Here is a 25,150-nt window from a genome sequence, read left to right as displayed (position 1 = left end):
CCCACCCCGACACCCCACTGCTCTGCATTCAACATCTGAGAACTAAATGGACAATGGCCTCAGGAAAGATACACACCAGACCATTTCTGATATCCATCACAGTAACAGCTTGGATTATCTGAACACAGGAAATATGAACCAGTGTTTGGATCCCTGTCATTTTTATCTTTTATGATAGACTGGCTCCTCTGTTTTCTGTAAACTGTGTGTGTGCGATTTATTTAAAGCTTCTATTTAAAGCAATCCATAAATAAACCTGACTTCAAAGACAGTGAACTGTTATTTTTAATCCCAAAATATGCTGCATCATTTCCATTTCATTCTTTTTGCTGCTGCAGAACATAGGTGATGCATAATGGTGCACAATGCAGCATACAGAATTTCATTATTTACAGCCACTTAATCAATGCTTTTTAATTACATAATGGACCCAACGTAAGAGTGCAAGTGAATGAGTTCACACGCTGAATAATTATCATACCGCAATTTTTTTTGTTTTGTTTATGGTTTCCTGTCAGAAGCATTTGCAAAACCCATCCCTGCATAATTTTACATCAGATTTTATGAACAATTTCACTTTTCATTTTTCCTGCTGACTTTATACTAATGTACCAAAATGAAAATCATGAACACCCTTCAGCTCTGAAAGCACATTATGAATGATTCTGGGGTAGTAATAACCGGCACGATGATAGTGGCTTTGTGAGCTTGAAAGTCATTCATATATTTACTAAAGATTGAATGAAGAGAATCTCTGAACTACCTCAGGTTTTGGGTTAAATGTCAGAGTGAGATTTTTTTTGCTTCAGCTAGAAAAATAGATTGACATGGATTTCTGATTATGGAGGAAATGCAGGGTGAGAATAGATTTTTGCAAAGAGACTTTATGAGTGAGAATTTCTTGAGCATCTAGCAGACAGTGAATCAGCTACGCTGAGTTATCAACTGCCTCTCTGTTAATCACAGTGTAAGATAAAACTTGCCAGCAGAGGCGAGGCAGAATTTCAATATACTATCTGAACTGGGAGGAGGACCAGCTCTTATCTCAGGGACTGTGGAGGGACAGTGGAGGATGGAGGAGTGCAAAGGAGACAAGTGGAGACAAGCTGAAAGTGAAAGGGCTGGAGGACTAAAACAAAATAAATTGTTACTGTGCAGTAGGATGGCATATGTAATGTGAATATTGAAAGATATTTTTGTAATGGTCATGAAATACTTCTTATGTTACTTCATAAAACCAAAAACATCCTTTTATGACATTTTCTTCAAAATGTCAAATACAAATGTGAATTGAACCATTTGAGTGCACCGAAAGATGCATATTTTTTATTTTTACCTCATACAGAATAGAAAACAAAACAAGCCTCAAATCCTTACTTAGAAGAGTCATCTTTTCTTTCTGGACTCACAATTGTGGATGTTGTAGTTCCTGTTGGACCTGTCTGCCTGGCTTGGCCCATGGGTCCACCTGCTGGTCCCATCTGCCCCGGTTTGGCCTGGCCCTGTCCCATTCCCATTCCCATTCCCATGCCCATGCCTTGTCCTTGGGCTTGGGGCTGCTGCTGGGAGCTGTTGGTTGTTGTGGCACCGGGCTGCCCTGGTCTGGTTGCTGAAGTCTGGGCTTGCTGCTGGAGTTGAGCCCTCTGTCCCGGAGCCCCATCTGTCTGGGAACCCGGGCCACCTTGCCGTCCTGATCCCGTAGGCCCACCAGCAGATCCCTGAGCCCTAGCAGAGCCACTGCCAGACCTTGAGGAGCCTGAGTGGAAAAAAAGGGTGTTTTTTATAAACAGTTTGTGGCTATTGCTTGAAAATGGACTCTTCTTGCCAATAAAAAAACAGGACATTAATTCAGCACTGATTTTTTCTGCAGCTACTGCCTGAAGGCCTGTAACTGTTGTCAAAACTGAAGGAATGATTGGCAGCTGAAAGGATTCAGTCAACACATCTTTGACCTTTGCGTCATCTGTTTCTTGTCTTGTGCACACATTTCCAAGTCGGTTATGCAAGTTAGATGATTTCCGCTACCATCTTCCACAGAGAAAGTTATGCTTTTATAAAACCAAAACTACAATGTACTGATAAAAGAAGCGGCTTACTCTGGCTTTCTCTTATAAAGTACTTTCAGATTTTATTACAGTGTAATAGTAACTGACAGGAAACACAGGCATGAGATGATGACACACAACAATGTTGTGAGCATAGATGAAAGCAGTGATTTAATGACTGCAGTGCTAAGAAAACAGCCATGGTGCTGCCTGCAGATAGCACATTTCTTGGAAAACATGTGCCTGATATTATATAGTTAATTAGAAAATGTTGATCCCTGAGGGAATATATGAGTGTAAAAAAAGCATCAAACACAATCTGAACAACAGGGGTTATTAAATACTTCTACCTAAGACTTAAATGATTTAAAAAAGAACACGGTATTAACTCCAGTGCCTGCTGTAGTTTCATTTTTTAAGACACATTTATAAAAGTGACACAATCATGTGTTCAGTATTAAGGTTAAGCTCATGGATCAGCATTATTAGATCAGACACTAAAAACAAGAAACGAGCTTCATTAGTTAGGGATATATAATAGTGCAGGTGCTATTATGAAAAAGTTTTGAGATTTATGGCGAAAAGCAATATAAGTGTTTTTTTTATTTTAAACTAAACTAACTGAAACATACTTCAGTCTAATCTATATCGCCCACATAAGCAGAATCCGAATGAGATCTAATGCTGTTGTTCTCAGGAAAAGGACTTTTAGTTGATGCATCTTTTACTGCTTCTTCATTGTCTTTCATTATAAAGACAATGACATTATAACGTAGTGTGTAATATAACATTCAATAATATATAATTGCTTTCAATTCTCAGATAAATGTGCAGTTAATTAGAAAATATAAATCAATTGAACAGTCAGTCCAATAATCACATAATCAATAACTTAGATAAACTCTTTCTAGTCTGTACAATATTTTGCAATATACTTAAGTCAACGGGTTTCGAATACACTGTAATTAACCTATACATTGAGGTATAAAGTACAAAGACTGCGCTCTAATCATGTTTGACAAGAGATTCAACATTCGTATGTACCTGGTGGCTGCCCCTGCATGTCCACTGGACCCTGGGACTTGCTACGTGAAGACCTGTGTGGGTCGCCCTGTCTGGAGGAACGCTGGCCATGATGATGCCCAGATGAGTCGCGGGAGTAGTCGGAAGAGTGGTACCCACCGGATCTTGAGTCAACACGTCTTCCTGTAGATGAAGATCTTCCTGAGGGATCATGGCGCATAGATGGGTCTTTGGGGTGCCCCTTAGAGGATCTTGAGGACCTAGGCTCATCTGAATGACGTGAGGAGGAAGAATGGCGGCTAGAACTGCCATGGTGTCTGTGGTCGCGAGATGATGAGTGTCGCCCTGTGTGGCCATACTCATCTTGGGGCCACAGGTCCTCCTCAGGAGGCTCATCATAATCATGGTAGGTGTGTTTGACACTGTGCCGGCTCCTCCCAGAGTGGCTGCTACCGTAGTGACGAGAACTGGAGCGTGGCTTCTCAAACCAGTCGGTTTCTTCTTGGCCCAGATGGTAGGCTTTGGAAACCGAGAGCAGATCACAGTCAATCTCCATGTCGTTCGGAGACAGCGGCATGCAGGCTGAAAGAAGGAAGAAGGCAGGAGGAAGACCAACCGCATGCAAAAGAAAAGAGTGGGTAGGGGTAGACACAGAAAGAAGGGCAGAAAAATAAAAATAAAAGTTTTACATCCATGCACTTAACACTTAAAACATGTAAACTTCACACAATACAAGACAATATTACCAGAATAAAACAAACACTGCAAAACTGTCTGCTTTGGCTGCTGTTTTTGTGTTCATTTCAAATTAAAAGCCAGTGACAGAGGAGGACAGATATCCTGCACTAAGACACTGTATAACTGCTCTGGCAAGACAAAGCAGGTATATAAAACAGTCAACCTCTATTTAATTGCTGATTTGAGACAATAACACCTCTTTGACGGAATAAATATCAAACCTATAGGGGGGGACTGTTTTGCAGTGTAGATCCAAACACATGTAAAAACATAAGTAAAGATAAAAACCTGTAAAGAAAAAACAATGCATTTGTGTCGTGCAAAGACCTTTCAAGTGAATCAGAGTGTAGCGAATGACGAAAACGACCACGCCGAAGAACCATGCGAGTTTGGAACAGACAGACGACTGGACGGACAGGCGGAAGGACGGACAGGCAGGCAGACAGACAGATAGCAGTCCACTGATACGAGAGCTCCGAGTGACTCTCAGGATGACGAAAACATTAGCATGCAACAGCTATATCTGTCTCTTTTTTACTTTCTTTTTCTTTGCTAAGTCTAGCCTTTGGGTGGGTGGGGGACGTTTAGATAAACGTTGGGAGCAGTAGAAGGTAGTGAGACTGTGTGGGATTTCATCTCCCACAATTACCTTCGCTGTCTGACACAGCGCAATGATAATCGTCTATAAAGTATGTATCATCCGATTTGTAGACGTGTGTCCGGGGAAGGTCCCTTATGTGGTCTTGAACATCTGGCAGCGAGTGACTGGAACCATAATGGCCATAATAGTATTTACATCTACCGCTGTGACTGTCATACGGGTCGGGACCTAAACTTGACGATCGCCCAGAACCCATGAACCTCCCCAAAGGACTCAGGGGACTCTCCTCTTCAGAGTATTGTCGGGTTGGATGGCGCCCCCTGTAGCCAGATCGATAGGAGCGGTCGTCCCTCTCATAGGATCGGCTGCGATACCCGGAGTAGTCCCTGGCTGAGATCTTGTCCATGCCGTAGCCAGTGGAGCGGGAACGGCCAGTGGAGGTGTAGTAAATTCGATCGTCCTCATCCACCGTCATACTATAGTATCGACTACCATGAGTGGTGCCACTGCCACTGTCGTAAGCACTCCTCTTAAAACCGTAATCCTCGATCAGCTGGCGTCCTCGAATGTGAGAGGAGGGGTAAGCCGCACCTGTCACTGAGGAATAGGAGGCCAGGTCTGCCTCCACATCCCGTGCCTCCTCAATCGGGGAAAACTTGGAGATTTTTTGCTCCATACTCCCCAGCTTCCTGTGCTTGCTGCGCTTGGATGACATGACAGCAGGAGCCAGAAGGGTTCTGGAGGACGGTGAAGGTTTCTGTACCCCAGAGCGGATGCTGCCATGTTTGTAGTCGAAGTCATAGAAATAGGGGGATCCCCCACCCATGCTAGCGCTGCTGCTGCCCCCTAGAGGTCCGTGCCTGTAGCTGCTCTTACCCCTGCCATGGTGGTCGTACAGCTCTTCCTGCATCGCTGCTTCCTCCTCGGGTGCCCTGCCATAAGAGGAGCTGCCAGTTCCCCCACGCGTCGTGCCAGTGGTGCTGCTGTGGCTGTGGATGTCGCCCGGGTAACGCCCACTGCCGCCATGATGCATCATGTCCCCTGTCATCGTGCCCAGCCCATCTTTTGCCGTCAGCTCGCTAACATCATCTATCATCATGTAGTTCCTCGGAATGTTTTGCTCTAAACCAGGAGCCCCATACATCCCATCTGCTGTGCTGTAGGTGGAAGGACTGTCTACAGAGTGCCCGTAGGCATTGGACACAGTGGAAGTATACTGTCCATATGAGCTGGCTGTGGTGGTGGTGTAGCCATAAGTATTAGCAGTAGTTGTGGTATACTGGCCATATGAACTTGTGGTAGTGGAAGTATATTGGCCATATGTACTGGGGGGCATTGTTGAGTACCCACCGTAGCTGCTGGACACCGGTGCTGACCCATAGGGCCCATACGAGCTTGCCATTGTTGTTGCTGCAGTGTACTGAGCATAGGATGGGGCTCCACTGGAATAGGTAGCATCCTGAGCAGTAGTGGTAACCACAACAGTAGGGTTGCTAATAGTCTCATAGTTGGTGGGCATCTTGTGCTCTAGATCGGCCAATGAAGTCTGCCTCGGTCTTCCTGGATGAACTGTGAGGATATCAACTTGGGGCTGACCAGGGTATGGTGTGGTCTGGCTGGGGTAGGAGGACACAGCGCTGGGATAGGGTGAGCTGTGGGTGGGGTATGGTGGCTGACCGGGTGGTGCTGGCCCAAAACCTGTATGCCCTGGCTGAGGCTGAGGCTGAGGTGCAGCTGGTAACCCCATGTCTGTCTGGGGGTATGGGGGCTGAGTTTGGGGGTAGGTATGAGAAGGATATGAGGTTTGAGGTTGATAGGTAGGTCCAGGAGGGGGAGCATGGGTTTGAAGGGGAGTGGGTTGTGGCAGTGCCTGTGACTGTGACACTGTTGGGTAGGGAGGCTGGTTGAATGTTGCAGACTGGTATGGTACACTTGGTTGCTGAGATGGAGCTGCTGGTTGGCTTTGGGGGTACTGACAAGAAAGGAAGGACGAGGTGGGTGGGTATTGGGCTGCGGTGTTGAGGTCACTGGTGAACTGGCTGAGAGGGGCGGTGCTTGGTCTGGTTGTTAGTAGCCCATTACTCTCATGTGACGCAGCTGCAGCTGCTAAACGTAAGTTATTCAACTCACTATCAGACATATAGTCCCTGGTGTCCCCCATACACCTCAGGTAGGCAATATCCCTTCTCTCCCTCTCCTTGACCAATGTCTCCTTCCTTTGGTGGATCCCCAGCTCAAGGTATCTCAGCTTAGCATCAATTTCTTTCTCTTCTTCCTCTAGTTCAGCTTGCTGCTTTCTCAGCTTGGTTGACTCTTGCTCCACGGCCTTGAGCTCATGGGTGAGGTCTTTGAGGAGGCTGGCTTTCGCAGCCAGGCCAGACCTGGAGCTGGGCTTGAGGCTGGGCACGGAGGGCAGGTAGACCTGTTGGAGGGCTGGTGTCATCATGGGCAGGTGAGCTGATGTAACAGTCTCGTCTGGAGGAGGGCTAGGCAGGGTTCGCTTGACCTTGCGGAGCAGTGAGCTCTGCTGTAGGGCTGCCAGCTGGAGAGAGAGAGACAGAAGAGAGAGAAAGAAAGAAAGAGAGACGGGGGAAGGAGTGGAAGAGGAGAAGAATATGGGGGGGGGGGGGGGGATTGGTGATGTAAAACATCAGATGTGGGGAATGAGGAGATCAGTGTGATAACAGTGGTTAGGAAGATCAATGGAATAGGAATGGGGGATGGAGAAATGGGAGGTGCGTGTGTGTTGGGGGGGTAAGTGAGAATTTGAGATGAACATGGCGAGGTATGGATAATGGGGAAAATCAATAGCAAAGATAGATGAAAAAACAGGTGAAGCAATTAAGCAGAGCAGATGAGTGAGATGTAAAAAGGGTTGAGGAAACAAATAAGGTAAAATAAAATAAAATAAAATAAGAAAAATAAATTAACGTACAGGGTTATAGGTAAAGGGAGAGAGTTGGCGGGAGAGATGACATGCACAAAATATGAGTAGAAGAGGAGGAAGGGAGGAAGAAAAACTCAAAAAGAGAAAAAAAGGGGTCAAAGAACAGAAGAAACAAGGAAAGGACGCAACGACAGGGCCATATAAGGGAGACAAAGGAAACACACATAGACAAAAGGACAAAGACAACAGGAAACAAGAGTGGAGTTTGTGTTAGCAGACATACAAAAACAGTGAAATGAGTGGCAACTGTGATAGAGTATTCCATTAATTTAATAGCTACTAATGCAATGAATTTCTCTTTCTTTTCTTTTTTTGTTTTTACAGTTTTGAGTTGATATTTTCAGAAATTTGGGATTTATACCTTTATCTTAATATTTTCTTAATAATTTGTTAATTCTTATAAAATAATTAGTAATGATGAGACCAGTAAACAACCTAAGTTTAATTAAAGGTTGTGGAGACAGCATGTAGTTTTGTTATGCTAAAATCTATATTCTTACTTAGAATGCACCATGGAATAACAAAAAACCCCAACATAATAGGCATATGAAGTACAGTATAATGAAGCAAATGAATATACTGGAAGATATAGCTGGATTTAAAGGCTGGCTAAATGAACCACCATGGCTTTTACAATTTTCCACTGTAAAATCTACTAAAAATAGAGAACAAAAATTAGGATTATCATTGATTTTTGATTTAGCTGTAAATTTTGACTGCTTAATATTGAATTAATAAAATGCTGAATTTGTGTGGGCTTCCCTGTCAAAACCAGTCAATGATGTGACCATCAAAATAATCTGTGTTTATCTTTGTCTTTATACTGTGTGTAAATAATATATCATCCCATTTGTTCCTACCAAACATATATTGAAATTGTAAATAGATCATAGTGTGTTGTGTGTTATTTTTCATTTCAGTCTGTGTGTAGGCGGAAGCATAAAGAGAAATCCCCTCTGGGACCTATTATTTTCACAATCCTAACATGGAGGCAGTGAAAAATACACTATGAAACACTTTTCAAAGGGTCAGAAGAATACAATGATATATATATATATATATATATATATATATATATATATATATATATATATATATATATATATATATATATATATATATATATGTAAATAGGTACAGTTGGGGTCAGAATGACATTTTAGAGGATGAATGTCATTTTGGATTTTCTCTTTCTACAAAAGATCTAGACAAAGACCCAAACTTCACCCTGAAAATGAAAGGAAATATCGCTATGAACTGAGAGAGTGCTTACTGCGAAAGAAAATATCCCTGCTTCAAAATCTTAGCCTTCAAACAAGACTGAAACTTCCAAATCCTTTCTGGAGAAAAGCTTTAGGGTCAGTCGAGACAAAGATTGAGCTGTTTGGCCGCAATCGCTACAGGTTTGTTTGGGCGAGTAAAATTCAGGAGTTCCGATCTAGGAAAACAGTGCCGACTGCAAAGCATGGTGGTGGTAGCATCATGTTTTGGGGCTGTTTTGCTGCCAGTTGTGCTGGTACATTGCATAAAGTGGATGGAATAATGAAGAAGGAGGACTACCTCCAAACTCTTCAACTTCACCAATGGTTCAATGGTTGATTAACATTAAGCTTCTGGTATGTCCTATGTCTGAAAATTTTTGGACTATGCTTCGAAACTGGGTCCATGCCAAGAAACCAACCAAATTAAATAAACTATTCTAATTCTGCAAGAGAAAAGTGGTCAGATATCCAGCCAGAATTATGTCAGAAGCTTGTTGAAGGTTAAAAAAACATGCAGTCATGATGCAACCAACTGAGGAAGATTCAACCAAATATTACTGGGGGTGTATATATACTTTTCAATTTTCAGTCCAATTCTTGTTCTCTAAAATCGTGAAAGATGTATGATGTATAATCATTTTACTGAATTCAACAAAATCAATAAAAGCCCCAACTTATACATTTGCATAAATCCATGACTAGCATATGTAAACTTCTGACCTCAACCATACATCACAGCATTAAAAAAAAAAACAAAAACAATAACTCTCACCCAGGGAAAACCGGATGGGTAGTTGTTGTTACCCAAAACAAGTTAAGTAACATCTTTGCCACATTTCAACAGAGTTGAAAGTTGGTTGAAAATTGAGAGGTGAAGAGTTGTTCTTAGGGTATTAGGGTGTGTGTCTTTGGCTTTACTAGGGTAGATTTTACACTCATTGACACCAGCTGTCATTGTTAGGACAATTTGGCTGAAACAGAAGAGTTAAAATACTGTTTCAGTCTGAGCTGCTATTAATAACGTAACATAAACTTCAAATGAACATAATGTACACTAAAGCATTCTTAAGTAATTGCACTTAAGCACAAAACAGTCCTGAGATTTACTAGTCTACAGTCTGTGCACGAACATTCTAGTAGCATCTGTATCAAATGTGACTGTTCACATATGTTTTATTGGTCCTTTTTTTAATTCTATTTTTTTTCCAGACAACCATTATACTGTCATATTGTAGCACAGTGTTTTGTGGTGGCATTAATTAATTCCCTAAGCTATTGTTGTTAATTGATTTTCAGGTATGGTTGTTGAGACAATATAGGTAAGTATGTAATGTCCATTTAAAAGAGTTATTGCTCCTGCTATGCGAGCAAGGGAGTTTCTGTTACCATTGAAACAGTTTAAATACACAGAATGGGTCACAATTATGGCTTAATGTTTTTGTTTTTTACTCTTCAAACCCCAGTAAATAATAGCGGTGGCTGTAGCTCAGGAGGTAGAGCAGGTCAGGCATCGACTGGAGTGTGAATGTGTGTGAATGTTAGGCAGAAAGCACTTAGGGCATAGAACAAAAATGTGCTTGTATGAATGGGTCTGAATTGGTGAATGAGGCATGTTGTATAAAGTGCTTTCAGTGTTCAGGTAGAGTAGAGAAGCGCTATATAAAACCAGTCCATTTACCATAATATGTAAATTGTTGAAACAGCATAGACCTTTATAAATTTAGTCGGAGATAAACTGAAGTTTTGTAGTTTGATCAAATTTAGTTAGTTTGTGGGCAAGCTGCTAGGCTCTTTATCAGTTTTTAAAATCAAGGCCCAGAGTAACTCAAGAGACCTCAATAATAGAGCACATTTTGACTTTGCATGCCAGCTACTGCTGAGGTGTTACTGGTTTCAAACAGAAGATGAGGTCGTAAAACTACAAAACAATAACAAAATCTGAAAAATAATCTAACAAAGGGAATTACTCATCATAGCATCCACATGAAACATTCATAACACTCAGAAAATGAAAACAAGGGCAACATCGAATGAAAGAAATGGTTTCAAAGTTACACAGAGGCCATTCAGTATTAATGCCCTTGCTAGGTTTTGACTCAAATAAACAATATAAAACTGAGCCTGTTGTTGAGAGCAACGTTATTAAATGTGCTAACTGGCCCGCTGCAGGAGTTTAAAATGTACCAATTTATTTATTAATTGTTAAAAATATTTTTCCACTGTTTTAGTCTATCATTTGATTTTACTGTTTTATATGCGGCTTATAAATCTCTTCACTCTGAATTAAAATATGAATGTAGCATGAAGGATGTAACATATGAAAAGTAATAAATAGTAAGACAAACTTTACATCTTTTGGATACTACTGTAACCTTTGCATACAGAATCACCATCTGTGCATTGCTTTATTTTCAGCTATAAAGTTAAAATAACAGGATTTAATGTTCATCCCACTTTCTTTTCAACTAAAACTTTGACAAAATTTTAGATAATTTTGTGTGAAAGTTAACCAGTGCTGTCATTTTTCCTATAAAATTTGTACTTTTTAACAATATCCAGTGATATTAGTGGTTATCTAGACTGTATCCATCTGAATAACATCATTAACTATAAATTTCAATGGCTTTTAGTGTATATCACCATGGTTTGAATGGCTTTACCTGGTTCTGAAGTGCTTGTTGTTGATACAGGGACAACCTGGCCTTCGTGTGCTCATCTGTGGTGGGGCTTAGAGACTTGGGATCTGACATTGACCTCTGAGTGCTCTTGATGGGTCGGGGCACAGAGGGGTGTCGCTGGGGAGATTCGGCTGTGTAGGACTTCTGCTGAGGTGTTACATGGGCCTTGTTCAGTCGCTCGCTTGACAGAGAAGTCTCTATGAGGCGGTGAGGGGACACCGGAGAGACCGGAGAGTAGAGGACTTGTGGAGATTTGGGGGCTGTTTGCTGCTGGCGAATGATGCTGGAGATCGATTCATTGTGGAGATGGTTGTGAGGCTGGTAATTAATGTCGAGTGGGTCAGGACGTCGGCGCTCAAATTTGGCAGCATTTGCGGCAATCTGCTGCTGGCGTTGCTGGGTGAGAAGGTCAGAACCTGACTGTTGTGTGCCAGTACCGGCAGAGGACGAATATGGACTGACTGTGGTTGGTACACTTAGCTGTGGAGCTACAACTCCCTGTGACTGGGCTTCTGGATCAGTCTGGCAAGCTAGAGATTGTCCTTTTTGAGTTCGCTCTGGTCCAGAGATATAGTGCACAATCTCTACTTTGTTAGGGTCTGGTACTGTCACATGGATTGCTGGGGAGACTCTTCCTAGGTGCTCCACTTCTGTCTGGCAAGACATTTCCCTGATTGTCTGAACGCCAATATTGGAGGAAACCATCTTAGTTTTGTCAGTTTTGGTATCAGTAGCTAAGGTGGCTGTAGTGGCAGTGCTGCTGCCAGCTGCACTGGACTCAGAGTGCCTTGAGAAACGCGAGCGCCTTCGGCGGACCGGATGCTCTGTCTCAGCCTTGTCCTCGTCATCATCTGTCTGGACAGAGCAGTCAACGCTGCGACCACGCCTCCTGGTGCGATGACGCATCATGTACCTGGCGATGGAGAAAATACACGAAAAACAAAAAATAAAGAACTATATTTAGGTTGCTGTCAAGTAATTTTGTAAATCTACTGGCAATATAGGGTATGAAAAAGTGATAACTACAATGCAATAAAGTGCTATGAATATAAATTGTTAACACAAACATTTATCCTCATCCTTTTTGAGTGTGAACTTTTTTATGTTAGTATACTACTGTATATACTATTGTTCCAACCTTTCCTTCAAGTGATTGATTTATTCTACATGGTATTATTCATAAAATATTAATAAAACCTGTTTCTCCTTGGGTCTTAAATTTAATTACAGACACGTGAAGTAAATTGCAAGGCTATTAAAATAACCTTTGCCTATATACACACAGTTTCACCTCTTACACCCCTCCTCTTTCCCCGTCACTCCATACACTCACACACTGTTTACCTCTCCTCTCCATCTTCATCGTCAGTCTGCACACAGCTATCCACAATCCTGCGGGGGGAGCCGTAGAACACCACGCCATCTCCATCCAAGCTATCTCTAGTCAGTCTGCTCATGGAGCTGTGTTTTCTCATGTTGGTCCTGGCCTCCATTTGCTCCTCCTGGCTCCTCAGGCACATCTCTGACGAGGAGTTGGGCAGAGAACGGGAGCCCATATGAGAGTCTGCGTAGGGGTGCAGCGGCTGTCCATCCAGCTGTACAAAAAAACCATGGGGTTTTAATATTGCTATAAAGCAGTGATTCAAATCAGAACGACAAGGTTGTGTAGCTGCACTTCACAAACACATTTCTTCAAGATAAAAAGGTACACATATCTGTCTGAATGCAGAGTGTCACATGCATACACAGCTTAAGAGCCAGCTACCAATGTTTTTCATTAACCCCACCCCACCCCCACCTGCATGATCTGGGTGACAGCAGCGGTTTTCTGTCTCTTCTGCTCTTCAAGCTGCTGCTGGAGCTGCTGCTGTAAAGACTGGATCTGATCTAGCTGGGACTTCTGCTGAGCCAGCTGCTCCCGCTGTAGAACAAGTTGTTTCTCACGTTCATGCTGTTGCTGCTGCAGAACCTAAACAAAAAGTGTCGGTGGAGATGGGAAGAGAAAGAAGGACATATGGGCAAAAACACAGACAGAGCGAGATAACATAACAGAACAGAGCGTGGAGCATAAGAGGGTGGAGAGATGGAATGGGTTGATGAAGGAGAAATTATGAAATAAGCAAAGTGAAGAATAGTACCAGAACAAGATGAAGAAAAAATTTAAAAACAGAGAAAACAGCGAAAAAGAGCCAAAGTCATGATATCTGGTTTTATTCAGGATGATAAAATTTCTAAAATGTAGCCTAAATCACAAGATTCCCACATGTGAATGTGACATGAAGTCATTCTTGTGCTGATGGATTAGTTTTGACAATGGTTCCAAGTTAGTCAAACTTGTATATACTGCAAAAACCAAGAATGGAGGCGCAACATGAATGAAGTGCAGCATTTACTGGTAATTGCTCTTACCAGTCATACAATGCTCTGCAGAAAATATTTAAGGCATTTCTTTTACTGCTAAAATGACAGGCTGATGCAAATAAGCAGTTAGGGGTTTTTGCTTGCACTGTAAATTATGAGATGCATTTTAAACATTCCAGTTCTAGTTTATTCTCATTAAGGAAGACTTCCACACCTGTTTAACAGACTTAAGTTGAAAGATTTTCAACTGCTTGTTCTATTAAAAAAGAAGAAAATTGTCACATTAGCCCTCAGGTTTACTGTGAAAACATCATTGCAAGGCCAAGAGCTCAGAAAGCAATATATTATAACCAACATGTGTGACTGATTTTCGATAGTTTTGCAATATATTTTGGTTTATTTTGCTTGATTTTTATGATTTTATGCAAATTAGTCCGCTGAATGGAACATTTAAACCACTTTTTTGACCTAAAAATCAAAGTAATAAATGAAACATGAGACTTTATAAACAGGTATCCTTTTGAAACACACATACAACAGACATCAAACAGACACGCAAACATCATGTGCAAAATTTTAAAAAGCCCAAACAAACACAGCATGCAAACTCATCATTTATAACCAAGGCTGCATAAAAATATTTATTCAGAAAAAAAGTCATCACTTTTGAACAGAATTTTAGCACTACATTTTAAAGAAATATCTTATGGACTTAATGTATCTGATTAACTGAAAATGCTTGTTTAATATACTTTTTAGAAGAACTGCTAAGAGACAGACATTGAAAGACAATATACTGTATAAAAAATTAGCTGTTTTTAATGTGTCTTGTTAAGTAGGCACAATACTGAAACACTGAATAAAAGCATTTTAAATGGGATTAAAAAAAGATAACTCAACCAAATACACCACAAATAACACCACCACAAAACTAAACCAAAAAAACCCCAATATCCAATCCAAACACAATAACCACACAACATCAAACAAGACATTAAGGATCAAACTCTGCATTCCACCTCCTGCTTCTCCCTCTACCTGTTCCTTGATGTTCTGCAGCTCCTGTAACTCTCTCTGCACCAGCATCTGCTCCTTCTCTCTGTGCAACTTCAGCTCTAACCTTTCCCTTTCCAGCTCTTCTTGCAGGCGCAATTGCCTGAGTTTCTCCAGCTCCACCCGCTCTCTCTCCATCTGCAGAAGCTGCTCCTGCTGGCGGTGCAGTCTCTCTGCCTCAGTTTCACCCTCTTTGTGTATGGCACCTGGTGGAGGGAAAGGAGGAAGACCACCTGGAATTGGTAAGCCAGCAGTAGGGGCAGACAGGACTGCTGGAGGTTGGGTGTAACCATGTGTTTGTGCAGGACCTGAAAGTGGGTAAGCATGTGCAGCAGGGGCAGGCTGTTGTGGCTGCTGAACAGTTGTTACTTGTTTCTGTTGTTGGCTACTCAGGTGTGCCTGGGACAGGTTTATTGGCTGCTGCTGCTGATCAGCTGGTATGACAACTGTTCCTTGCACTGAGGTGACCTCTGCTGATAAAGAGGACACTGTCGCACCTTTGCCAAGGTAAACTGGTTCATCCTGGACCACTGAGCTAGTTGTCATGGGAACACCCACTAGGGCCCCTGCAGTTGCTGAGGTTGTTGTGGCAGCAGCACTTATGTCAGTGGCTGATGTTGTTTGGAGAAGGCCTGGTGCTGGATAACGGACTGCAGCTTGTCCAGATAAGGGCATTCTGGGGCTCATTGGTAGCCTGCTAAGACTAGATAGGGGCACTGGTGTCATGTTGGCAGAGAGGTATGGCCTGTAGACTCCTCTTATTAGTGGTCGAAGAACAGAGGCAGGCTGGGTTGTGATGGGAAGTGTAGAAGCAATGGGGGTCTGAATAGTTGAGTAGATCATCCCATCTGAGGATCTAATAGCAGCGGGGTACATGGCTCTTAGACTCGCCTGCCTGGCATTGATAAGATTAGTTAATGCTTGACTGTGAGAGATTGGCTTCCCATCTAATCCAAAGAGAAGGTTTTGCCTAATGCCAAGACCAGCTGCAAGTCTGGAGGCCATGGGCCCAGTACCTCTGCTCAAACTGCCAAACTGCATCAAGTCTGGGTTGCTTCCATAGCGATCCATGGAATTGAGTGCTGCACACATTCGGCTAATCTCCCTTGCAGTTGTGGCACTGTACTGAGCCAAGTTAGCTTCTTGGAAGTTAGCAATGTCACGCGCAGAATAGCCATAATCTGAACTGATGTTGGACAAGGAATTGTATCTTCTGATAGGCAGTGTTTGTGCTGCAATGTCTCCTCCATGCCGTAAATCTGTATAGGAACCATACTGCATCCCCACATATCCTCCATAGCCCTGTTTCATAGCAGTTAGATCCATGGCAAGTTCTCCTGAAGCTTGGAGATGTGGTTCCACTTTAGAATGGTAAGACTGTAACCCAGCTTCAGCAAGGTTTGTATCAGACATCGAAGGCTGGAGCCTACCAGGAAAAGGTAACGTGTAGGCCTTACGCCCATCCATTGGATACTCATGGTACCTTCCAGGTTGTCTTTCTTGGTCAGACTCATAGGTGAGAGGTGGGGCAGATGGAGGCCTTATGCCTTCTTTCTCAGGAGCACCAACACAGGTTCCACCAAATGGAAGTCGATAAACAATATCACAGCAAGCTGGTTGGTTGTCAGGCTTAATTTGGCCTCCTGTCAGATCTACAGCATCCTGTCCTTCTTCTACCTTGACGAGCTGAGTCACAGCCCTGGCTGGGTCTGGCCCCCCATCCATTTGTACAACCATACTATGTGGCGATTTACCCCCTGATATCAAACCAGGAGGACTGGGCTTTCCCTTGAGTTCAACTGGACCAGCGCCATACAGTTCAGGGTTAATGATTGGTGATACAGCACTGACCACAGCTGAAGCAGTGGTTGTCTGACTGACGAGCAAATCTTTTTTCAGTAAAGGTGAGATTGGGCCAGTAAGGTTGTACCTGGCTAAAACAGATGCCTGTTGCTGCTGTTGTTGCATCTGATGGTGGTGTTGCAACTGTTGTTCCAGGAGCTCTTGTTGTTTCTGCAGCTTCTCTTGTTGTTTTTGAAGCTCTCTCTGTTGTATACTGAGGTCTTCCAGTTTGGCATCAATTTTTGGTATTGATGGGTCAGTTGGAGGTGAAACTGGTTTATTCTGAGAGAGACAAACTGCTGAACCCATGCCTTGTCCCAGATCCACTCGGTTTTGATGTGGATCACCATAAACTGTTGGTTGTTTTGGCTGGGTCATGAACATTGAAGCAGCTACGGTGACACTCACAGTGGTTGGTGTGGTGGTTTCCTGTGTGTTCAAGTTCATAATCAGTGGCTGTACAATCGTTGAATGTCTGCTACCCTCTGGTCCACCATGGTATTTTCTGCTTTCTGTGGCTAAGGAGGTGAGATCCATTCCTTGGTCAGTCATAATAATAGGAGCTGGTTTAGTAGCTGTTCTAAGGTCCACAACACTTCCACCATGAATCATATGGCCCTGCTCTACCCTCGAAGTCCCTGGGACTGTAGATATCCTACAGAGGGAGATATTATCCATTGAAACAGACCCTCTGGTGTATATGCTGGCTGTGGTGACCATGCTTGTTCCGACATTTACTTTCTCCACTCTTTGTGTACGATAAAAGCTCCGTGTAGGAGAGTGGTGGTAAGGCGGTGTGTCTGGAGGGCTGCCACATGGAGAGTAAGTATCAAATGTTGATTGGCGGCTAAATCGGGTAGGAGAAGACAGCGGGGAAGTTGCAGTATTGACTGTCGTTGGCCTAGCTGGGCTTGAAGGAGGGGAGTATGGGGCATCCTGAGAGGATTGCTGTCGATAGAGCCTAGGGGAAACTGATCGATGTGATGTTTGGGTTCCCTGAGCCATTACTGGTGAAGTAGGACCAGAGCCTGCTGACTCCATTCTCAATGCTGAACTGAAAGTCTGTGTAGAGAACTCAGCTGTAGCTCTTCTTGAAGGAGAGCGAGTGGGACTCTGCGGTGGTGGTGGTGATGGTGAAAGAGGAGGACTGGTGCTTCTGTAATAAGTAGTATACTTGGGAGAACGGGGCTCAATAATTCTCTCAATAGAAGATGTTGAGCTGTCTCGCACTTGGATCCCCCTGGTCTCCCCTACCCTTCTGGTAATGACTTCTCTTTGACTGTAGGCTTGGGTAATCTCTGCAATCTTGCTGCATACGCTTGAGACTGTAGCTGAAGATGCGGATGTACTACCCATATGCCTGCGACCTATTTCAGACTGAGTGGACGTAACAGTATGGCTTGAACCAGTCTGAGAAATAGTTACTGCATCTCTAGCATAAACACCATATGCTGCAATAGTGGTTGCTGCCACTGTTGGAGTTATTCCATTCTTTCCTGCTTGGGTTTTGAGTCTATCTTTGTGTCCATCCTTTGCAGAATAGTGCTGTGTTACTCTGACATCAGGGATTCGCCCTGCAGTCTCAGCAAAGGACACAGGAGCTGAGATCTGGGTGGGACTGGTACCTGGTGTAAGGAGAGCATTACTTTGCTCTAGTAGCTTAGCAAAGGCTGAGCCTGTATCTAAGAGCTGTTTATCTGGGTAAGAGCTCTCAATTTCAATCTCTACTTGCTCATCTGTGGCCTGTTGCATCTTGGTAATGTTCTGAGATGTTTGTCTAATCTCCTCATAAATATCAGTTTCTGTCTCTGCTGCCTCATTGTCATATCCTGTTTGATCTTGCTCATATTCATACTCATCATCATAACTTTGCCCATTAATGTCCTCCTCATAGTACTGCCCATGTCTTCCATGTTGCTGTTGTTGCTGTTGTTGTTTCTGCTGCTTTTGAAGCATTTCTGCCTTTCTCATCATCTCCTCATAGACCTCCTCAGCACTCTTCAGAGGTTTGGAAGTTGAAGATGGTGCTGTGGTGGTGGTTGCAGTTGTTTTCTCTATCGGGGAATAGAGTGACATGAAGGTTGGCAGATTATACTCACTTCCTGACTTGTAAAGTTTGGACTCATATCCCTCTGCCTCTGAGTCAAGACTTTGAGGCGAATATTCAGAAGCAGAGGAACGATGAAGCTCTTCCATTTCTGCTGCTTGTCTCAGCTCTTCTGTTGGAGACGCATCCTCAATAGGTGACAGATTGCTAGGTGGGGTCTTAGATCTTTCTCTGCGCCTCTGAGCCCTCAGCTCCTCTTTATCTCTCTTGGTCTTTCTTGCTGTACTTCTAATTCTCTGCTGTTCCACTTCTCTCATCTTTTCCTGTTCTCTCAGAAGTTCCTCTTCCTCTCTGAGTTCATCCTCTTCTGAAGAATCTTCAATGGTAGGAAGGAGAGGGCCATGAGAGCGGTGGCGTGCTTTCCTCTGCTGCTTAGCCTCCTCCAGTCTTTGCCTCCTACTGGGGCTACTGTCACTATCTTCCTCCATTGATGAGATGGACGTAGGAGATTGTCCAGAGCCATATGAGGATGAAGTGGGTGGCAGAGTCGAGGAGTAGTCACCACGAGAACGTTCCTCAGGAGATCCTGTCAGACTCTCCATCTCTAGTTCTGGTTCCCGATCAAGGCTTAAGTCGTTTTCATTGCTCAGCTCGATGTCTCGACTGTAGCTATTGGTGTTATTGAGTTCAATTGTTTTGAAGCGCCTCAGACCTCCTTGCGATGCCATCACATCTTCCTCACCCTCTTCTAGTGAGCCTTTATAGACATCAGTAGAGCTCTTAGTCTCCTCCTCAAAACTACTGGAATGGTGCTGAAGGCGTCTCTTTTCTTTCCCTGAGTCAGAGATTATGTGCTTATGGTGGCTTTTCTTGGGTTTCTGGTAGCCATATCCTTCGTCTTCCTCATCTTCATCTTCCTCCATCTCTTCCTCCTCCTCCTCATTGTCTTCATCAGCACTCATCTCCATTATTTGTCTCCTCATGAACTCCTCATCGGTCATCTCTGTGGGCTCAGCTTCCTTTTCTTTCTTTTTCTTCTCCTTCTTCTCCTCTTTCCCTTCCTTTCGCTTACCCTCCCAGTCTCCCCCATCTTCTTCTTCCTCAAGTATATCTTCCAGCTCCTCATCAGAGTCATATGCATCTGGCGGGATTGACAGAGAACGTGGGCGTTGCTTCCCTCTGTCATCCAAATCTCTGTCTCTGTGCTTCCTCCCCCTTCTGTCTGCCTTCTCTTCAGAGAAGCTCTTCTCTAGTAATGGCCTCATGGAGCTTTCCAGCTTGGTGATTTCAGAGGGACTTGGTGGGGAGCCCCGGCTGCTGATTCCCCTTTCACTCAGCTTCATCTCTTCTTCCTGGATTAGACCTGTGATTTCACTGTGGGAGCTGGAGATACCATCAGATGAGTAGCCAGTGTCACTGAGACTCTGAGGGCTGCGTGACAAGTCGTGGGTGCTGTTGTTTTTTGTATCCTACAGAGAAAAGAAAAAAGAAAAACAAATGGATTAGACTTGGGGGAGCTAAGGTTTTTAGTTTTAATGATAATTTATATCAATTTTACAATGTGTTGAAACTGGTCAATAATACCAATCTGCATAAAAATTAAGCCCACTTAAAATCACTTTCTGATTTTAGATGCAAAATTCATACTTTTTTAAATTACAAATAAATACGAGTTTTAAAAATGGTATTTCTTATTTAGAAATTTGCAGTAATATATAATAGTCCTATTTGTATGATAGCCATAATATGGTATGGTTTCAGTTTATATTAAAAATATCATTATGATGCTTGAACCTGTACGCCAAAACTGCAGTTTTCAACTTTCATTGTCTTGTAAATAAAAGAAAAAAGAAAAAAATATAAAAAATAAAAATAAAAATTAATGAAACTGATTTCATATCAACTGGATTTCATTCACGAGATCACTAAATCACCATGAAGACATTTTATGTTTTTCCATTAAACTTAGTTTTAAGCCAGTGGGCTGAAATGGAATGCTTTAGTTTAAATCAGTCTAAAAGAGATTTATTTATTATTACATGCTACTCATGTCTTATAATTTAAGGGACACAATGCCTATTAGAATTATTCAGAATCAGAATACTTTCTTCATCCCAGGTTGGAAATAGAAATAGAAAAGAGAACATGTACTGAAAACAAGTAAAAACAAATAAAAAGAGACTCAATGGTAAAATAAATATCAGTCATTACATATTTAGAAACTTTACATTCATATAACACAAATAGGTTTGCGCATACTCATTTTGAATCTAAAGAAAAAACAAACAAACAAAAATATATTACTATCAGGTTCACTAGCATTAGCTAACACGTAGCTAACATGTCTAACACTAAATCCTAAATAAAAACAACTTAAATATAACTTAATTTAAATATCTAAATATGTAATAAAAATTGAGAATTGAGTCAAAACACTTGAATTTTACTCTACATCTTTGAATCTGATCTGATTTATTCATTTGTCTCAAGACAAATAACATTATTATGCAATAATCTTAATGTGACTTATAATTGTTAGGTATGTTGAGCCATTGATGGAAAGAGGTTAGTCAAACTATGTTTTTCATGTTTTTTCCTTTTGATGATGAGCTCAAAGTAAGATTGTATAGCTGACTTTAATATCTGAACAAATGAAAACTCATTCATCAATGGCTCTTAATAACAGTCATTTATAATCTCAAAGGAACCAACCTGGTAAATGATTGGGGAGATGGAGAAAAGGATGGAAAACTGGTAAAAATCATGAAAAGCTCTTAAGGTGGTTATAATGCATCTTTACTTTGAGCTCTGTATAATTTAATTACTTAGCAGCTCTTCAGATGATAAAGTCCAGCGCTACCTTAAAAATGACCACAAGAGTGCTACATGAACTAAGGGCTTGGAGATTTTACAGATTCATGACATGCCAATTTTTAGAAGAATTGGAACAGCAAGAAAAGGTTCTTCCTGCTGTCTTTGTTCTTCAATCTCTGTCTCTCCCCAAGGTAATCCAATGCCTTGCTGCCACTTGCAGCCTCAGCATACTGTGAAATGGGAATCAATGACATACTTTCCAAATCAATATGGACGTCCAACACTTGAGGAAAATGGAACCGATTTAGCTTAGAATTACCTATTATTACATCTATGCAACAGTTATTTTGCCATGTAAAGTACCCATATCTGCAAACAAAGTGATTATCATGTCAGTGTTGCAAGTAAATGTATATGTATAAGCACCAGTCTGAATAGAAATATATAGGGACATTTTGTACAAGAACTGAAAACATTAAATAAGCTTTGCATGGGCAGCACAAAAGCCATATTAACCGAGCAAGAGATACAGTACAAAAAATATGACACATCATGGGCACTAGTCACTTTTAGTGACAATATCATCTTAATAGAGTGTGGGAAAATGAGACAAGGCAAGTATCTCATCCCTCTGTAAATAAGTGCAGAGTCAAAACTGATGTATTTTAGTTGTCACTACAATAATAATAATAATAATACTACTAATAATAATGAACATTCCCATTTTAGAAGTGATCAAATATGACTGCAAATAAAATATGTATCATAAATCAGAAGGCTCATTACAAAGCTTTAGCATTTTGACTCCTCTTTAAAAAAAAAAAGAACAAAACAACCATAAGTTGTATTTATGGATCAGAGACCAAATTAAAAAAAAAAGATTTCTTTTGAATATTTAAAAACAAGAAACATGTAGCAAAGGATCCAAATTAATAGTGGTAAAATAAGAAGTTCAGATTTACTTATCTGAAGTAAGTAACTGAAACTCAGAAAAAAACATTATATAATGTTTACATTGGAAAAAATAAGTATTGAATGTGTCAACATTTTTCTCAGGAAAAACATTTCTAATGGGGCTATTGACATGAAATTTTCACCAGATGTAGGCAGCAATCCAGGTAATCCGCACATACAACGAAATCAAAACAAATAAGTATTTAAATCAAGTTATGTGTAATAAAGTGGAATTACGGAGGGAATAAGTATTGAATACATAAAGAAAAGAAGCATCACGTGGCTGCATGGAGGCTGGAAGGGCAGACAATTAAAAACTTCTCAAGTCAGTCTGAAGCATACATGTGGTGTAAAACGCAAACACACACACCCACACACACTGAGTTTGTATCCAGAAAGGCTAAAAGTAATCCCAACCCTGACCCTTCTCCCATGACTATGTGAATATGGAGAATCAGCTTATAGAAGTTATTAGTTGTTTAGCTGCATTCATGAACAATAGCAATGCAACAAGCATAAAAGCATGGATGTGAGTGACACAGCTGCACAAGATGCTGTAGGCCATCTACAGTAAACCAACATAGTCTCTAGTTAATGTGAAAAACCTTTAGATAACTATACCTAGCAGTTTTTCTGTGCGAAGGACAAGGTCAAAGGAACTTTGGCCTTTTTTAAACTCTAGCTTTAGTGCCACAAAAATGAGCAGCATGGAGAAATCCTCTGCTAAAGCTCTGCAGGTCTGAACCAGAGCGCGAGTTTGATTTAAAAAAACCAAAAAAAAAAACAAAAACATAAATGTGAAGCTGGACCATACCTCAAAAGTCAGTTTTTACTTATATGCGACCCAGATCTGGTTTTTTACATTCTTGATTACATGTAAACTGAGTTCAATTTTATAAATATAGTGTCAAATCAGAGCCAAAAGTAGCCTAATGCCCTGTGGAAGTTGCTATTTCTCAGTTTTGCCTGGGGTAAAATAAATAAATGGTCATAACTCAAATGCAGGTCTGCTTTTATTCACTGCAACCTCAGTCCGAACAGTCAAATCAAAATTCATCACTTCCATGGCCTGAGTGTCTTGCTAAGTCTATCCTGGCATGTCTCTCTAATGGCGATACATCCTGAAATTTTGGAGGAAATCAGTTTCAGTGTAGACAGACATGCCTCAAAACCCTCCTGGCTCTAAGTCTGTATCCACATATTTCTGTACAACTGCACGATGACTTTTGCATTTTCTTTGTGTCTTTTTGCATAGTTCACATTTGAATGTGATATTGGACACATTTAAAAAACTCAAAAATCATTTGTGTTCACTTTTTGGTCATTTTCCTTAGTTTAACACATAAATTGGTGACATGCAAAAATCAGACTTACATCATAGTGCCTGGACTTCTTAATGTCCTTGATCGGTGTGATCTGCTCTCCTTTCTTCTGGGAGGGCTTGGTCTCTTTGGAAGTTTGGTTCTCGGGCTCAGTCTTGAGCTTTTCCTCTGATGGTTTTGGCTGTTTCTCGATCTCAGTGGTTGTTACTGGTGTCGTGGATGGTGCTATAGTCTTGGTCTCAGTTGGCTGTTTGGCAGCTGCGGGTGCAAACGGGCTGCTAACGACACTTCCCGCCTGTGGCTTCTGGCTCTGTGTTTGGGGCTGGCCTGGCTTGGTCCCTTGCTGGGTGGTAGGTTTGTGGAGGGGACTTTGCTGACTGATTGGTGTCTGGTGTCGAGGCGAGCCCGTGGGTTGGTGCTTGGGAGACGGATGAGGAACAGGAAGTGGAGGCTCATCAAGACCTTCTCCAGACATCAGCCGCTGCGTCTGGCAGTTGAGACATAACCACTCTTTTTTCTGAAACAGAGAGAAGACAAAAAGACAAACATGTAATTTGTTTTGTGTGTAATTGTGATACAACCTTAGCCTTACTGCACCAAAGATCGCTTTATGTGGATTAACTAATATTGTTTCACATTCATAACCTGGTTAATATTCTTAACTTTCAACTCAGCATTCACTTAAATAGCAAACTACAGCAACAGCCTCACACACACATACACTCACGTACTGTGTACACTGAAAATCTTATTTCCAGACAGAGCTGTCAGAGGTGTAGCGGCTAAACTGAGCTGATGCACGTTTCTAAAAGGCCAAGTCACTCTAACAGCTACTCCCTGTTTCATCAGATCAACTCTACTCGATTTCACACACTGTGAGCCTGAGTGGCAAAAAATGAAAGACTTGGTGCACAACAGTGTACTTAATCTACCTCGTAATTTGGTCTTCTTCATTCTGACAAAGCCAAACTAGTAGCATACAAATATATTTCGAAAATTCACAATATCATAAACATTACTCCAGAGACGCAACATTTTATTAGAAACTCATCACTTTTCAAGATAATATGACAAAGAGGTATTTACAAATTTGCTTGCTGCAACAGTTTTTCATTTATCCACCTGGTGAATATTAGTTTGTTATTCCCTTCTTCTTAGTAGTGAAGTACAGTAGTGCAAATGTTGGTATTGTAAGTAAATACAAAAACTGTTTTGTCAATACCAATACAGATGCTGATACTATAAAGGCAGCTTAAATAGGAGAGAGCAGTGTGTCATGATTTATGAGACGAATTATCAACAATTTGTAAATGCTGAACACATTTTAATGACCACTAAATCACTATGATTTTTAATTTCACATTAATTATTTAATAAAACAAAACACCTTTCATCTTATTCTGTGTTTTAAAACTGGAGTTTTTGGAGACCCGAAATGTAAATGTACCTGTCTAAAGCACTTT

At 41.6% G+C, this 25,150-nt stretch overlaps 1 protein-coding gene across 1 annotated transcript in view; it reads right to left on the bottom strand.

Moving 5' to 3' along the window:
* Positions 1-25,150, bottom strand: part of bsna (bassoon presynaptic cytomatrix protein a) — a 128,805-nt gene that overhangs the window by 16,419 nt on the left and 87,236 nt on the right. Inside the window, exons 3-10 of the mRNA XM_085393462.1 lie at positions 23,740-24,204; positions 14,694-20,066; positions 13,093-13,263; positions 12,639-12,889; positions 11,277-12,207; positions 4,456-6,949; positions 3,090-3,587; positions 1,410-1,756 (exon numbers count right to left, since the gene is read on the bottom strand). Coding sequence (XP_085249588.1) covers positions 1,410-1,756; positions 3,090-3,587; positions 4,456-6,949; positions 11,277-12,207; positions 12,639-12,889; positions 13,093-13,263; positions 14,694-20,066; positions 23,740-24,204 — 10,530 coding nt within the window. The remainder of the gene's footprint in view (positions 1-1,409; positions 1,757-3,089; positions 3,588-4,455; positions 6,950-11,276; positions 12,208-12,638; positions 12,890-13,092; positions 13,264-14,693; positions 20,067-23,739; positions 24,205-25,150) is intronic.

Source organism: Rhamphochromis longiceps, linkage group LG20 (genome assembly GCF_057381845.1).
Source record: "Rhamphochromis longiceps isolate RC_006_pf linkage group LG20, R_longiceps_female_GT1.1, whole genome shotgun sequence".
Classification (NCBI taxonomy): Eukaryota; Metazoa; Chordata; class Actinopteri; order Cichliformes; family Cichlidae; genus Rhamphochromis; species Rhamphochromis longiceps.
Note: the sequence above shows the minus strand (reverse complement) of the source record. Positions and strands in the feature narration are given on the sequence as shown.